At 41.2% G+C, this 16,412-nt stretch overlaps 1 protein-coding gene across 2 annotated transcripts; it reads left to right on the top strand.

The window, feature by feature from the left end:
- Nucleotides 1-6,684: 6,684 nt before the first annotated feature.
- LOC139295017 (ubiquitin carboxyl-terminal hydrolase 2-like) lies at nt 6,685-15,776 on the top strand. Of its 2 annotated transcripts, none has more exons than XM_070917070.1 (12): nt 6,685-7,013; nt 11,297-11,344; nt 11,437-11,560; nt 12,482-12,593; nt 12,689-12,799; nt 13,151-13,215; nt 13,311-13,414; nt 13,594-13,671; nt 13,783-13,861; nt 14,180-14,287; nt 14,402-14,522; nt 14,793-15,776. In XM_070917070.1, exons 1-12 carry the CDS (start codon nt 6,816-6,818, stop codon nt 14,893-14,895), a joined length of 1,251 nt encoding a protein of 416 aa, XP_070773171.1. In that variant the 5' UTR covers nt 6,685-6,815; the 3' UTR covers nt 14,896-15,776. The 2 variants fall into 2 exon arrangements, with proteins under 2 accessions (XP_070773171.1, XP_070773169.1); XM_070917068.1 differs by having other exon boundaries at nt 13,591-13,671.
- Nucleotides 15,777-16,412: the final 636 nt, after the last annotated feature.

Below are 16,412 nucleotides of genomic sequence, written 5' to 3'. Positions count from 1 at the left end.
ACTCTTCAGTGTTCTTTACTGAAGGCAACTAAAATACTCACTTTTGGATTAGTTATACAGTAAGCAGCAGTTTTTCATAGGTTGACCTGTTTTGCTACCTTCTATGTACAAATGTACAGTCCTTGTCAGTTTGTTTTTTTTTGTTTTTGTTTTTTTTAACAATCAGTATCTTTTTTGATGTTTAAAAACATGACCAAAAGATGTGTTATTCTTTGAGAGCAGCGCCACCCAACATTTAATAAATGAAGAAGTTCTCAAAGTCAGTGTGAGTCAAGTTTATTTGATGCAAACATGCAGCCAAATCTTTATTTCACTTGGAAAACATGTCTTATTGTTCAGTATTACATTACACCAATGAGAGCACATTTTTGTATGAATTGCATTCAGACCATGAACACTCAAAACGGGCACAGACTTTTGTCCCGTTGCAGCTGACAGGAAGTAAAGTAAGCTGTCTCCTAGCAACGTACTTCCAATCAAACGATCTGTCTCGTTCAGTCCTTGCAATTGTGCTCAGTTAACTTGAAGGTTGCAGAATCAATTTAAGTAAATTCTTTCCACAATGAAACATGCACTGTGACTGTGTGCCGTGCCTACGAGGCATTCAAGTACACCGTCGTCATCCCTCAACTGTCAGTGTCATCTGATAGTAGCTGGATGTTGAAAGGGGAGGTGACTGAAAGTAGGTTAGGCTGCACTGTTCAAACAAAGCGGACACAAAATACACAATTACTTATAATTACTATGCCATTCATTACCTTCTTATTTTGTCGCTGTCATGCCCTCACCATGCGTGTAGCTAGGTGCACAGCTAACGCAGCTATGCAGTGAGATAAACTTCCAATGAAGGTTGAAGAGAGGAGTTGCCTTTGAGATTTTCACCTGAAGCAATTGTGAAACTGTGAAAACAGTCCCGGCCAACACATTTGATGATTACAAATCAGAAAACAATGAGATTTCACGAACAAGAGTTAGGCCAAAGGTACAGTGAAAAAGAGTTAGCAGTACAGTAACACGGTACAGTGGCTAGCTTGGTTAGCAGTAAACTAATCATAGAAAAACTAAATTCTACCAAATCATAAAACAGCTGTAATTAAAATAGTAAAAAAACAAGGGCATTTGGGGAGTAGATAAAAGATATCTGCCAATATTTTCTTGGTTACAGATCTGACAAAATGGTGGCAGTAACAACGTCGGTTAAGCTGCTATGGAACTGTACCAGTAGTTGTTGCTACTAGCAACAGAATACCCAACTGAAACCAACTGCTGGTGGCAGAATAATAAATCTAATCATCATATTACTCTTCAAAAGTGCTGATATCTCAACATTTCATCATTTGTCTATTTACAAAACTCACCTGCAATTTATGCGATATGTTTGTCACTTTGTACGTTTCCTATTCAAGATCCTTAATCCTTATATAATGTCTTGTCTGGACGAGCCATAAAGAGGGCTTGACCAGGTCAAATTAACAATTGCGCCACCCCGACTTTCACCCAAAGAATTCACTTTAAACTTTATTTTCCAGCCTCAAAACAAGAGGGCTTCCACCAACACGAGCAAGTCCATAACATGAAGACAAAGCTTGAGGGGCTGGCAAAGTCTTTGTACTCACTCCACATTGTTTTAACACAACACATGCACTGTAATATAAGCACGTCAATCAAAAGGCACAATTAAGGTGAATGTAAAATGGAGAAGGTGCAGCTGCAGCCGCTCACTGCAAGGACGCATTTCAATTCAAGGCAACAGTGTTCTCACACACATTTAGCCATACTGTTATCCAATCAGTTTAGCAGTCCTCCATAAGCCATTATTACACTTGTATCTAATCAGAAATGTTATTATCACCTGCAGTTTACAGCAGATTATGAAAGTCCCTCTCTTTTCACGACTTTAATGACGACAAGCTTTAAGTGCATTGCTGTCTAAACACAAAATACAAAGTGCCTGCAGAGGGCGGGTTGACCAAGTAAACACTGAAAGTAAACCTTCTTAATGGTCAGACTGGGTTGTCTTCAGCAACAGGTTTTAATGAAGCTTTGTTCCTTTATAAGCATCATGTTTGACAGTACAGTTGAAACTATTTCAACCCATTCAGTCATATTCTGTCACATGTAGGACAGTGATTATTTTCATGCCCTTCAAATGTGTTCTGTTGACACGAGGCTGTCCCTTGTCCTCGCTCCCCTCCCTTTGTGGTGAGTGTTGTGTATCTATGGTTACATAATAGGTGTGTGTATTTATGGGTGTGTGTGTGTAAGTATGTGTGTGTATCAGACTCTTTTCTATATCTGTTGCTTATTGTCACTTATCACTCGTCCTGAATATTTGTTGAACTTACATGATGGCTGTAATTCTTGTGTTATATATTTTCTTACTGCCATCACTGCCAAGTTTTTATATATTTATATATTCTAAAAATCAAAACAAAGGCAGTATGGCAATGTTAGTTAAATACATCAAAGATTATCTGCAAATAAGTTTATATTGATGTTTACTTATATTGACATCTGTAACATTTGGCTCTTGACTGATTTTTGTAATCCAAAAAGGATTAGAGGGCAACCCTGTGTTGATAAATCTGCTGAAAAATACTGAATATCTACTGAAGCATGTTTTTCATGATAAAGTTATTATCAGAGTTGACATTCAAGAGCAGTTTCCATGCATCTGTCACGTATTTCGTCATGTTGCTGGTATTTGAATGTGCATGATTCACTGCTCTTTGAGAAGGCCACTAAGTGAGTGACTCACTATGAAATTTAGACAATCATGAAGTTTATAGAAGGATTCACTGGGTTTGCTTAAACATGAGTACCGCTCAAGGTATTCCCTCATTGACGTGCATTTGTAGATAATGTACGGCTCGCCTGGGGGTGGAGGCGCTAAGTGGAAGTGCATGTTTGGGATTGGCTTTGTTATAATGGAAAGTTGGAATGATTGTAACTGTTTGGGAGAGTGCTCTCACAAATCTTTTCTCTTTTGCTGAAAACAGTAGCAACATCAAAACTGTATCTCTGTGAGATCATTCATTTTTACTGCACGTGTGTACTCTGTCTTGTTACATAATTTGGCATCCAGAGGTAATTATTAATAGTTCTTATCAGCCCCCCTAATACACCAAGTCCATAAATTTGCCGTGTGGGTAAATGTCATGTCATTTTGACACATTTTATTGATATCATGTGTTAATGATTCAGTCTTCAGAGTGGTGTTAAAACAAAAGGCCACGGGGGTCATTTAAAAAATCAAGTGGGTTCGTCACCTTGGAAATGTGCTCAGAAACTTTTTATGACAACCGGCGAGGTGTTGTGTGGACAGAGTTCACATTTTGGCTTGAGGGTGGCGATATAGGAAAGCTCGCTGAGGGTCCAAATTGCAAGGGGTTCGACCTCTGGGAACATGAATGGGTTTACTTAAATTCAATACAAATCTCCCTATTATTTGTATTTGTAATCATAGCATCATTCAAATTATTCTGATGGCTTTATTCTGTTGTTTTGCTTTCAGCCCTTCACTTTCAGTAAGGAGTAGCAGTCTGCATTTCTGTCTGCTTCAGTGTCTTTTTTTATTTTACCACCAGTAAATAGCAGAAATCTTCAAATTGTACACATACTGTAGTGGTGTTAATATTTTGTGTGGAAAAAGTACAAACCTCGGCCTGATTTCTTTTATTTTTTTGACGAAGAAATGTCAGAATTATTACAGATTAGGAAAGCTCATGGAGTTTCCAAAATTGAAATGGGTTCATGTCCTGTGGGGACAATGAATATCTCAAGCGGTGTGGCTCTGGGGATCATTTGGTCGGTTCACCGCGGTCCAGATTGAAATATCTGAAAAACTATTAGATGGTTTGCCATGAAATTTCACACTACAGACATTCATGGTCCCCACAGGATGAAGTCTAAGAACTTTGGTGATCCACTGACTACCTCTTCCATGAGGTCAACATTTGTGGTTTTGATTGAAATATCTCAACAACAATTTGGAATCTGGTACACAGATTCATGCCCCCCTCAGGATGAATCCTAAGAACTTTGGTGGTCTCTCAACCTACCAGTGGGTCAAAATTTTTATTTGTCCAATGCTTTGGTTTAATACCAAATACTTACAGCGCTTGGCATTCCCATCAGCCTCAGCTGTACTGTATTTAGTGGTAATTAGCAAATGTTAGCATGCTAACACACCTGCTTAACACCAGGTTGTTGTCATTGTGAGCATGCTAACATGTTGACACTAGCATTTGGTTAATGTTGTTGTTGCGTTGGGGGTAGGATCAAACATCCTACAGATTATCATCCTTAATTCACCCCACCTCAATGCAATCACATGTGCTTCTTCTTCACGTGACGAACCTGCAACGTGATCATATTGAAAGTCTGTGCTGTTGAACATGCAGTGAGATTCAGCCATGACTGGAATGTGTCAAAGTTAGTGGGTCACATTGTCCCTCTGTGCATGTGGGTGGTTAATTATGGGGTTTGTAGAAAGGTTCTCCCTCAGTAAGTGTTTGTTTGCTTGAACATGAGTAGGCTACTGTTAGAAGTGTGTTCCCTCGCTGACGCCTTGTATACGTGTTAATTGTGTCTATGGTGTGGCAGTTAGGTGTGAATGGGATTGCAACTTTCAATGTTGTGTCCCATGTAAGTTACTGGTCAGATCTCCGGAGGATGGATATAAATATAAATATATATATAATATTTTTGGTGACCCCCGACCTTTCATCTAGCACCACAATCAAGCCAAAATGTCCCCTTGTGCACGAGAAATATCAAATGTAATCGATAAATTGCCTTTTTCTGAGCACATTCATGCTCCCAGAGAAATAAACCATGTTGGTTATAATGTATTTACAATTTCAGCCCCATTACTGGTGTATGGCCTTTAGTTTTGTTTTAAGAGGCATATTGCATAAACCTGATTCATCAGCTATGGTGCGTTACGTGAATCTGAAAGCACCAGCCTCAGTGATTCTCAGTGGTTCTCTCTTGTATAGCATATAGATGAAACAGAAGGTTGAATGACCTGTGAAGGTTTACAAGGCGGCTATCAAGCTTCTTATCAGACTGAGTAATTTCTGTGTCAAGTCACAACCACAGTCTAAAGTCAAAGTCAGCAAGTCTCCCTGCGATTGGGGGAGGTTTTGGAAGGTGGAATAAAGCTGATGAGAGCTTTAATTTTCTGCCGACACATTATATATTTTCTTCCTTTTTTTAACCACCCACATATTCTGTGTTCGCTACACTTTAGGCAAAAGACAACTACTGTTTAAACAGTTATTTTGCTATAATAGCACAAACTGCAAAGGCTGGCGTACTGTGCCCTGTTCTTAACACCATCCTGTCAATGAAATGTGAATATTGTTGTTCATCATATGGTCCCTCAGATAAAGTGCTTCCTATGCTGTTTCTCCATTGTCAACACTTAAATGCTGAAACTACTATCCTGATAGATAGATAGATAGATAGATAGATAGATAGATAGATAGATAGATAGATAGATAGATAGATTGATAGATCCAACCTCCCAGTTCTCATGTACAAGAAGGAAAATGAAATAAAATGGGTACAGCAACATCCAGCTGCAGCGGCAGATTGCATAGAAGAAAATGCACATTAAGCAAGTGTCCTCACTGCCTGTTCAGTACAATACATTTTGGGAGCCGTCCAGAGTCTGGATACTCTCTGCTTTTTCCTTAATTTCGTCAATAGCCAGCCGTTGTTGTGTAAGCTTACATCAGTAGTGGAAGAATTACGCAGATCTTTTATACAAGTAAAGTAGAAATACAAGTAAAAGTCATGCATTCAACATTTTTCTCAAGTAGAAGTATTAGCTTTGAAATATACTTAACTTAACAAAAAGTAAAAGTACTCAATATGCAGAAATGTCCCATTTCAGAATAACATATATTATTGGATTATAATTAGTGATGCATTAATGTGTCCATCACTTAATGTTGCAGCTGGTAAAGGTGGGGCTAATTTTAATCACTGTATATACTGCTGGATATCTATATTAAAACATTACAATTTATTTATTGATTACATTAGTGTACTTTATGTTACTTTATACTTCTACTCCACTACATTTCAAAGGCAAAGTGTTCTTTTACTTCATGACATATATTTGACATTTCTGTTCTAAACTTCTCAGATGGTTTCATTTAAATAACTGTTCAAAGTCCAACAAGGTGAAAAAAAGCGAACATTAGAGAAAAGATTAATACAAATTTGTATAGAAGAAATTTGTGTACCGTTTTTGTCTTTCTTCTCCCATTAATCATCTCACGACCCTCCAGATTTATCCTGTGACCCATTGAAAGGGCCCGACCCCTATGGGAACCACTGCACTACAGTGTATATAAAGCAGTTAAAACTAGCTCCACCTCAAGCAGCTACAACAGTGAAATGCTGCTTACTCATTGATGCATCAGTATTAACAATCTAATAATTTATTAGACATTTTACTGCAGAATGAGTACTTTTGATACTTTAAGTATATTTGGCTGATAATACCTCAGTATGAATTTGAACGCAAGAGTAGAGTTGTCACAGTTCTGATGATTCCTACAGCACTTGAATGCAGCGCCTGCCTTCACAGGTTGGGAGGGGACGTTTACAGCACGCAGTGAAAAGTCCGACACACGCCACCTCTGTTATTCTTCAACACAGGCAGGTTGCGTGCAGGTGCGGGACAGAGGAGACGGACAGCCTGCAGATACAACCGGACTCTGCTGATCTCGACTTGATCCCTGACTTCAGCCCCAGTAAGGAGTCCGTCAGGGGGATTTCACTGCGTCCAGCTGCATTGGATGACGCTACAGTCCTGGTGTCGGACAACATTCAACAGCGCTACCATGCCGTCTCTGCGACACTCATACACCGTGACAGTACCGGAGGAACCGGCCGCTTTCCACTTCGACAAACCCGACCTGCGGCGGAAGAGTCCGTCTTTGTCCCGGTCCAAGCTGGTGTCCACATTCATGGGTCTGATCATCAACCAGGCCAAGGTGAGTCCACCACTGCACCTCCGCTTCGGTCTCACCTTTCCAGAAGCATCCACCTCCTCCTCCTCCTGATGCCCTTTCATTTTGGGAACTTTTTTAGAAAGACTTTTTAAAGTTCATCAAACTGCGTTTAACCAGGGGCGTAAGTCTGGGTGTCTGAGCCCTGAGAAGGTGGTCTGGGCCACCAGGACCCCCAGGAGAAGAGTAGTTTTTTTTAGGAGTGCAAAGGCCCCAAAGTCAAGTGATTTGGCTTTGCTGATTGTTGATAAGTACGGACAGAAAGTTCAGTCTTGACATTAACAATATTAAATATTATGATGGGAAGTTTTACTTTCGTTTTACTTTCAGAAACAACAACTTCTTAAATCTGTTTCGGGTGTGACTGCACAAATTATGTTTCACTGAATTATATTATAAACCTGAATAAAGGCTGTGCATATTTGTTTCTTATAGTTTGTTCAGTGTTTCAGGCCTGTAGATCACTCATAAAGTAGATATAATAACATTTCAGTGTTTCTATGCGACCATCACAGTAAACTTATAAACGATGATTGTAAAACAAATACCATTAAATCACCATGAAATACAGTACAGTCACTTTAAGGTCATCACTATTTGAATAAAAGTTGTGTTTGAGGCAGATGCACAACAAAAAATGTCATTTGTAAGCAGCTTTTAAAAGAAGAAACTGGAAAACCACGGCAGTCTTTAAATGACTTCTCGACATCTTACTCTTTGACAACGTATGGAAAGCCATAGAGAGATTTGTGGAGGTCCAGCTCTGACCTTTAGGCCCTTATCAGCCCTGAAGTGGAGGACGGGGCCGCATGAACACAAAGCAGGGGAGTTAAGAACAGCGGCCGCCCGCATCAGAGCAACAACTCGAGTGTGACGTTAGTTGCATAATAGGAAGGAGCGCTGCTGATAAGGAATGTGACCAGAATGTCACCTTATCATCTGCACAGTACATTTTGTTAACACACAGACTCGCACATATCTGCGTCCGTCAGGGTTTGACGTGTTTACAGCAGTGTGAATGAGTTAGCTGGATACACTTCAAGTCTTTGTCCTTGGTAAGACTGCAGGGGATATGATAGGTCTCTCTCAGCAGTGTGCATGCTTGTGTTTATGTTGGACATACAGAATCTAAGTGCGCTAACTTTTCTTAGTGTAACTGAGTCAGCAGTTTGGCTTTAACTTAAATGTACCGCTTTAGCCTGGACTGAAATATCTCCACAGCTGTTGGATGGATTGCCTTGAAGTTTGGTACAAACATTCATGGTGCCCAGAGGATTAATCCTTATGACTTTGGTGATCCTCTGACTTTTCATCTAGCATCATCGTCAGGTCAAAATGTCTGATCATGGGTTCATCTGCGTATTGTTTCTTGATAAATCATTTGGTCGATAAAATGCTCATAAAATACCCCAAAAACCCAAGATGATGTCGTCAAATTACTTGTTTGGTTCAACCAACAGTCCTACATCCAAAGATATTCAGTCTACAATCACATAAGACGAAGAAAAGCAGCAAAGCCTCACATATGAGATGCTGGAGCCGGGATATTTTAAACCTTAAACCATTACTCCATTATCAAAATAGCGTATTTTGTTTGTTATTATTTATTTTGTTTATTAAGAGGCTGTTATTCTGTCGATCTCTCAACCAATCAGTGCAGCTGTATCAATTTGTATCCATCAATGTGTCCAATACTTGAGCAAATACCTGCAAAACTAAAGACATTCCCACCAGCCTCAGCTGCACTTTGTGCTCAGAGTTAATTAGGAAATGTTAGCATGCTAACACGCTAAACTAAGATGGTGAACAAGGTAACTGTTACCTTCTAAAAAAACATCAGCATCTTAGCATTGTTAGCATGCTGTCGCTAGCATTCAGCTGTGGACTCTTTGTCTAGTTTATCACATGCCTCAGAGGGAAACTTGTGTCTTCTCTCCTCAAGCACCTGAAGCTGAATTTCTGAGCCTTTTCAGGTTGTACAAAAGTTGGCAGTGATTTAAAACTGCCAATGCATTTAAAATGAGTGTTTCTCACTGAAGGAGGTGTTTTCCATCAGTATTATTTTCTCTACTTAGTGCAGCTTCAGTAAAACACCAGTATTTCTACTTGAGTATGGTATTTTGGACCTCGGCCAGCCCTGCTGTTGTGTGGCAGAGATTTATGTTTATACTGTTGCGAAGGGAGTGGCATAGCTGGCACCATGTGTTGCTTCCTTCGTCACATGTTATATGGCCTTGACCAGGCATGCATAGCTGGTTTGGGACATTTCGTTCTGTAGCTCTCTCCTCCTCCCTGAAGTCATGCCAACCAGCGGAGAGCGGTGTTGTTTCGGGAGCGCAGAGATTACCTGAACGCATCACTTCCTCGGTTTTTGGACGGGTCTTTTTAAATCAAAAGCCGCCTGCTGAGCGTGCCGAGCCCCGCTGGTCAGTATTCACAGCAGTGCAGCAGATTGGGACTCGCACCATATGGTCCCCTTGAAATGCTGCAGAGAAGAAGAGAAACTCAAAGGGGAAAAAAATTAAACGATTTCAGCCAAGAGGGCTGTAGATAGCTTATACTGTCACAGTTTCTATTTTCAGGATTGGACCATCATGAGGCACTAAACCTCTCCACTGGAAGTCTTGATCAGGATAGCAGCACATTACTAACTTGTTCATATTTACTTAAAGTTTTACTTGAAGTGTAAGCAGTAACTGTTATCAAAATACACTCTTTCTACTCCGCACTGCCAATCACACCTCATATCTCCAGGTCTGACTACTGATACACAGACGTAAACTACAGTAGATTAACACGTTATACATGTAGCTGGCGTTTCTGCTCAGTTTACAGCAGCAACAGTTTTTGCGTACATATTTGTGTTTGTGCCATCATGTATGCGTCCGTCAGTGTGCTGCTGTTATTTCCACATGCAGCCGTCAGCAGAGGCGTTGATGCGTGACAGTGCTGACTCGCTCCGAGTCATCAAGTTACACTGTCACTGTGTTCCCTCATTCAGGATGTGCTACAGGTCACAAGCCAATATGTCACCTGTTAGTACTCACATTCTAACATCGCTACAGGAAACTATTTGTCTATTTACCACAATTATTCAACTCTGAGGTCATCACCTTGTTTAGGCCTGTAAAAGTTGGTTGAGTTCTGCGAGGGCCTAAAACTCGACCCGATATCCGAAGCTATTTTTGCTTAATGTGTACATTTTTGCACAGTCATACGGAGACTGATAAGATTTTCCTCTTGAAAATAACCTGACCCGAACACAGGGCGAGACTGAAGCCAAACCTGACCTGAAACCCAACACTTTTTCATTGACGTCTGGACGTTTAGGTTAAAACCAGTCTAACTTCGGTTTAAAAGATTTGACTATAATGCATGTAAGTGACTATATTTCAGTTCAAAGTGGTTCCAGTGACATGTTTCACTACATTTAGTTTGTTTTAACCGAGACGTCTACACATGTTATGATCTGTAAATCAAATCTGCTATTAAAAAAATGTTGCGTCAAAGCATCTCCATACTAGTTGATCCTGGATTCCGGCAGTGATGTGAAACTCTTCACACGGACCACTTATCACCACGTTGTGTTCTGCAGATTCTCAGTAGAGCTTTTCTCTTGGCTCGGCGTCGCATGTTTGTGTGATGTCACCGTCGGTGCAGGAAGAGGTCAGGACACACTGTGGTATTTCATCCGAGCACGGGGAACAGTAGCTCATATCCACAGCACAGTCCTGCCATGCTGCCAGCAATGTGACCGTCAGATGGTATGCGTTGAATAAATGCCAGACAGTCCTTCGAGGCGTATTCACACTTGAGGAATGTGGCAGGGTTGCTGTCATACAGTAGTTTCATCATACTGAGACCGCGTGCACGGATCTGTCAGGATGTGCAGCAGGCTTCACTGATGAGGGAGAAGAATATAAATATCTGCAGCTCTTTGCGCTTTAATTTATGTGGACGCTTCTTTAGAAAACTGCTGCATGTGTCTCTTTAGCATCAATACATCATATTCACTTGCCATGTTAACACACTGAAAATCTCCAGCCAGCCTCTATTCATGAATTCTTGGTTTAAATTTAGCCTGTGGTAACTCACATGATAACTAAACATATCCCATTTAGTTTTGCTCATAAGGACCCCGGTTCTAACTCATCTTGGCTCTTGTAAGTGGACCAAAAAAGGGGGCACATGTGGGACCTAAAGATTATTACTTTCATGGTCATTTGCACGCGAGTAAACTAAAATCTCCTCCCTGTCTGTTTGAACAGAACAAGAGTCCTCAAGGCCTGGTGGGACTGAGGAACCTGGGCAACACAGTAAGCGCTTTGGTCTAATGTACAACACACTGCACCACCGACTGAGTCTGAGTCTTCATCTAATTCATTTTTGTGGTTTTTCATTCATTCAGTGTTTCATGAACTCCATCCTGCAATGTCTGAGTAACACTCCCGAGCTGAGAGATTACTGCCTGAGAAACGTCCACCGCACAGACCTCAACAACAACTGCAGGACTAACGCTGCTCTCATGGAAGGTAGGCCGAGACTCCGAGCTGTTAAACCACATGTTAGCAGCACAATGAGGATCGTTGTGGACCTGTGTAGTGGTGTCACTTTATGGCTCAGCAGCAGGTCACATACAGTCAGTTTACATGTACTTTATACTCAGCATGTCGTCTTAAACTACGTATTGCTGACAATTTCATACCCTGATCACTAAAAGGCTCACTTTCACCATGAAGAGTGACCACACCAAAATGATAAAACTGCACTCAGATCAGATACCCAACTAAACCTACCTAACTGCAATTATACTGCTATACTACTACTAATTTTCTTGCATGGAATGAAAGGGACTCCTTCACTCCTTCAGGGCGTTGTAGAGGGTGTGTTAGCACAACAAGTTCTCACAGGTCACTAACTCCAGTGTGAAAAAAACACGTGTTTTCCCACGTTTAGTACAAAGGGCCATGTTTTTTGTATCACATCTCTGTAATTAGTACAAAAAGTTGCCTCACCTAGGTTTTTTTTTAGAATAAACTTACGTGACAATATATTCTCAACTCAAGGTCAAACTCATGCAGGCTGTTTGTTTTCATACACATCAAGCTTAAAACGTAATATTTATTTTGATACAAAATAAGTAGGAATCTCCCTAGAGTTCAGGCTGGTTCACACCGCATTTACAGAAATATCTGAGTTATGGTGAAAACTCAGCATCTTTAGCTCAGGCAAGCCAGCGGGCTAAAAAATGCAGATTTCCCTTTGGAGTTTGGAGCAAAAATGCAGAAATTCAAATTTTGTCAATAAAAGGTTAAAGTTAATGAGTTCCATTTTTAAAAGTAACATATTTTGTAAAGGATGGTGTTGCTCACAAATTGCAGAGATGTGTTTTTTTCATGATTATGGTGTTGTTTTCTGTTGTTACGTCTCCGTCCTTTTGCCTGCTGCCTCAGAGTTTGCAAAGCTGACTCAGAGCCTGTGGACTTCTGTGAACAACGAGGCCATCAGTCCCTCTGACTTCAGGAGCCAGATCCAGATATATGCGCCCAAATTTGTGGGCTGCAAGTAAGTCTTCCCCTCTGTTTGTAAGGTGATTTCAGAAACTAATAAAACTGAGTAAAATAAATGAAGTAACAGTCTCTCCTTCTGTCTCTCTGCAGTCAGCAGGACGCCCAGGAGTTTCTGCGCTTCTTATTGGACGGTCTCCATAATGAGGTGAACAGAGTGACAGTCCGCCCTAAGGTGTCCGTGGAGGACTTTGACCACCTCTCGTAAGTCAGCATAACCCTCACTTCTGCTCCCAATAAGTCACTCATAACCTGCCCTGTCACTGACACCTTGCACTGCCACAAAACACTGCAGCATGCCTGATCGGACTGCAGCGCTCAAAAAAGGGTGGAAATAAAATTGTGTAATTATGTAATTAATTACCTTCAAGAACTAATATCCCAAATATGTTCAATTCTATACTTATTCCAGACCTGAGTAAGAACCTTAACAATGTCTCAAAGTGGCTTGAATCTGTAAAAGAGGGCAGGTTTCAGTCAGTAAGTCTTTCAATAAGCGGTTTGGGAGGAAGACGCTGGTTTGACTTGAGCTCTGCTGTATGCTTTCATTCACAGGGATGAGGAAAAAGGCAAGCGGATGTGGAACATGTACTTGGAGCGAGAGGACAGCAAAGTAGTGGGTGAGGGATTTAAGGGCTGCACGATTACCTCAAACCATCCTTGAATTTATGCGCATATTAAATGTAATTCTCCATCTCTTGTTTACGCCTTTTAGATCTGTTTGTCGGACAGTTGAAAAGCTCTGTGACCTGCACTGTCTGTGGCTTCCGCTCCACAGTGTTTGATCCATTCTGGGACCTTTCGATACCTGTTGCACAGGTCAGAACACACACACACACACACTAAGGTTTAGCCATCCATATTTTGTAAAAATACTGTTAGCTAAGCCATTATAGATGATATAGATAGGTTACAGTATCTGATCATATTTTAACCCCATAAGACGGACAGTAAAGGAACTGTTTTCTGACCGGACATGCTCTGTGTCTCCACAGAAGAGCTCAGGCGAAGTGTCTCTCAAAGACTGCTTGAGACTCTTCACCAAAGAGGATGTGTTGGACGGAGAAGAGAGACCGGTAAGAAGCCTTTACATAACACACCGCCCTCCACACTCCTTTGTAAAGATGATATATGGATTATACAGCAGCAGTGTGTCACAGCCTTCCCTGTCTTCGTCTCTCTCGCAGACATGCAACAGATGCAAAGCCAGAAGGAAATGCACCAAAAGATTCAGCGTTCAGAAGTTCCCTCAGATCCTCGTGCTTCGTATCCTTTCCTCACGTCTTTGCACCATTAACTAAAAAGTTAGCATACACTAAGTCAATGATATACCAGAAATATATGGATTTGGTGGCTGTTAAGTTGCTCAGTGAGCCAGCGTCCAGTTAAGTGAAGCATACTAGTTACAGCAAAGACAGATTGATGTTTGACTCCCAGTAAATATGCTCTAAATTTTAGTATTTTACTTGAGTAACAGGACAGAAACATTATCAGCAACACTTCAGATCCAATGAAATTACACTTGAAGAACAGTGATGTTATTTTGAACCAGTGTCGGCTCCTTGACTCAGTGTCCCCCCACAGACCTGAAGCGTTTCTCAGACTCTAACATCCGAGCCAGCAAACTCTCCACTTATGTCAACTTCCCTCTCAAAGAGCTGGACCTGCGGGAGTTCGCCTCAGAGAGCAGCGGTAAGCAGCTGCCCAAAGATGACGACGAATTCACGCACTTCCCAAGGTCAGCAGGATCTGATGAGTAAGGACAGTGCTCTTGTTGACTGACTGTGTTGTCCCCCCCCCCCGCAGAACGCGCTGTGTATAACTTGTATGCAGTATCCAACCACTCGGGAAACGCTTTGGGAGGCCATTACACAGCCTACTGCAGGAACCCGGCACTGGGGGAGTGGTACAGCTACAACGACTCCAGGTATCAGCTCTCACATATCATTCCTATTACCTTTCATATCGTGTTATCAGATTGGCAGAAAGCTGTATGCACCTGCTGTCAATTGACAAGAACCTCCTTCTAGCTGTACAAAGGTGTGTCAACTTAAATGTGCAGATTGTGCCTGTGGTAGGGAGCGACTGGTGTGCGGTTTTGACAATGTAGTGTTAGGATCACCTCTGTGCCCATATTTAACAATGTTATGCGGTATCCAGTGTAATAACTACAGTGTGTGCTGTGTGTTCTGTTCAGGGTGAGCCCGGTGTCCTCCAGCCAGGTTCGCAGCAGCAACGCCTACGTCCTCTTCTATGAGCTGGCCTCCCCACACAGCAAATATCAGACGTGTCGCCTTTAGACACTGTTGAGGAGTGACAGGCTGTACCAAACTGGGCTTTAAAAAAAATAATGGAGCGAGACACTGCCTGCTGGGAGAGAGCTCCACCTAGTGGAGAGGGTACTGCCATTACAGACTGAGAAAGTGGAGCACAAAGACACGTTGCTGAGAAGAAAAAAAAAAAACAGCCTCTGACCTTCCTCTCAATGTGTTTTTGAGGGGACGGGGTGGATGTGGAAGCACATGTGCACTTCAGGATTTCAAGCTGAGTCCGTAAGTCAGGTGGAGCTGAAGTAACACTGAGAAAATACTACTTCCATTGTCAAAAAAGTGTAGAAATTGAGCTCAGGGCACAGCTGTGAGTAAAACTGAAAATGGCGTTGGAGTATAACAAGACCCTCGTCTCTTCTTATTATTTTATCTCCAAAAAAAGACACTTTACAGCTGTGCCTGGACCTGAATCTATACCCACTCGAGTGGATTGTTTTTTTTTTTTATGCACTTTGAACATAAGCTATTAACCTTAAGGACATTATTCTGTGTGGACATTTCGGAGACTTGAAAAATGCCTCACACGTCAACTACAAGATATAATTTATTCTATTTAACATAATGCGAGTAAAGTGCGTACTGTATGTGTCATTTAACAAAGCCTTATGGTTTCCTCTTAGAACAGTGGAAATCCACTAATGGAGGGAGGATGTTTTATGTCAGAGCACATTTTATTTTTGTACAGTATTTATGGACAGCGCAGTGAATGTAACTGTACTGTGGACAGGCCGGACATACCAAAGCAGCTGTGTAAAAACGCATCAACAAGACTTCTTCCAGCAATAATGTTGCTGACTTTGCATCTAAGTCAGTTCAGAGCCTATAAATGATTAAAATTCAATGTTAACTTACACTGCATCACGTGTTTATTTTTCTATTTAACCCTTATTTATCCAGCCGGGCCAATTGGAAGTTGAGGAGGAGTAATGAAATGAAAATATTGTAGGGTTTATAAATTATTCACTATTCAGCTAATCCTGTGACAATTTGTTTCATGTTAGCAAGCGGTTGCCTATTTATTTATCCAGCAGACACAGAGCGACAAAAGCACTAGTTTAAAGTTGTGTTTCTGGCCTCATGATGGACTTAATACATACCTTATCTCTCCTATTAGCTGTATTTTCGGTCTCAACCAACTACTGAGGGCTCTCTAGTGGCTAAAGTTCACCAGCTAGTTGCTAACTTTATCTGCGTGCTGTTTGGTGCTAAGCAGGTGGCATACAGTGTGTTAATCTGAGCTTTTTAGCTGCGGCTGGAAATTAGCTTGATATGAGCAAAGTTGTGGCCCAAAAAAAACAAAACAACGAGCTAAAAAGCCCCGTGGAGCTGAGAGGGACTGCAGAGTTGGGTCATAATTCTCTGTGGATCATGGACATGCAATGCATTTTACATTACACGCAGTAATTTGATCCATTGTTAATGTACAAAATATTGATTAGTGCACCTTTGAGTTGTAGCAGTTGTAGGGCTTAATAAAAAAATGTAGC

This window comes from Enoplosus armatus, chromosome 13 (assembly GCF_043641665.1).
Source record: "Enoplosus armatus isolate fEnoArm2 chromosome 13, fEnoArm2.hap1, whole genome shotgun sequence".
In the NCBI taxonomy this organism is placed as follows: Eukaryota; Metazoa; Chordata; class Actinopteri; order Centrarchiformes; family Enoplosidae; genus Enoplosus; species Enoplosus armatus.
This window is presented reverse-complemented; position numbering and strand designations above follow the sequence as displayed.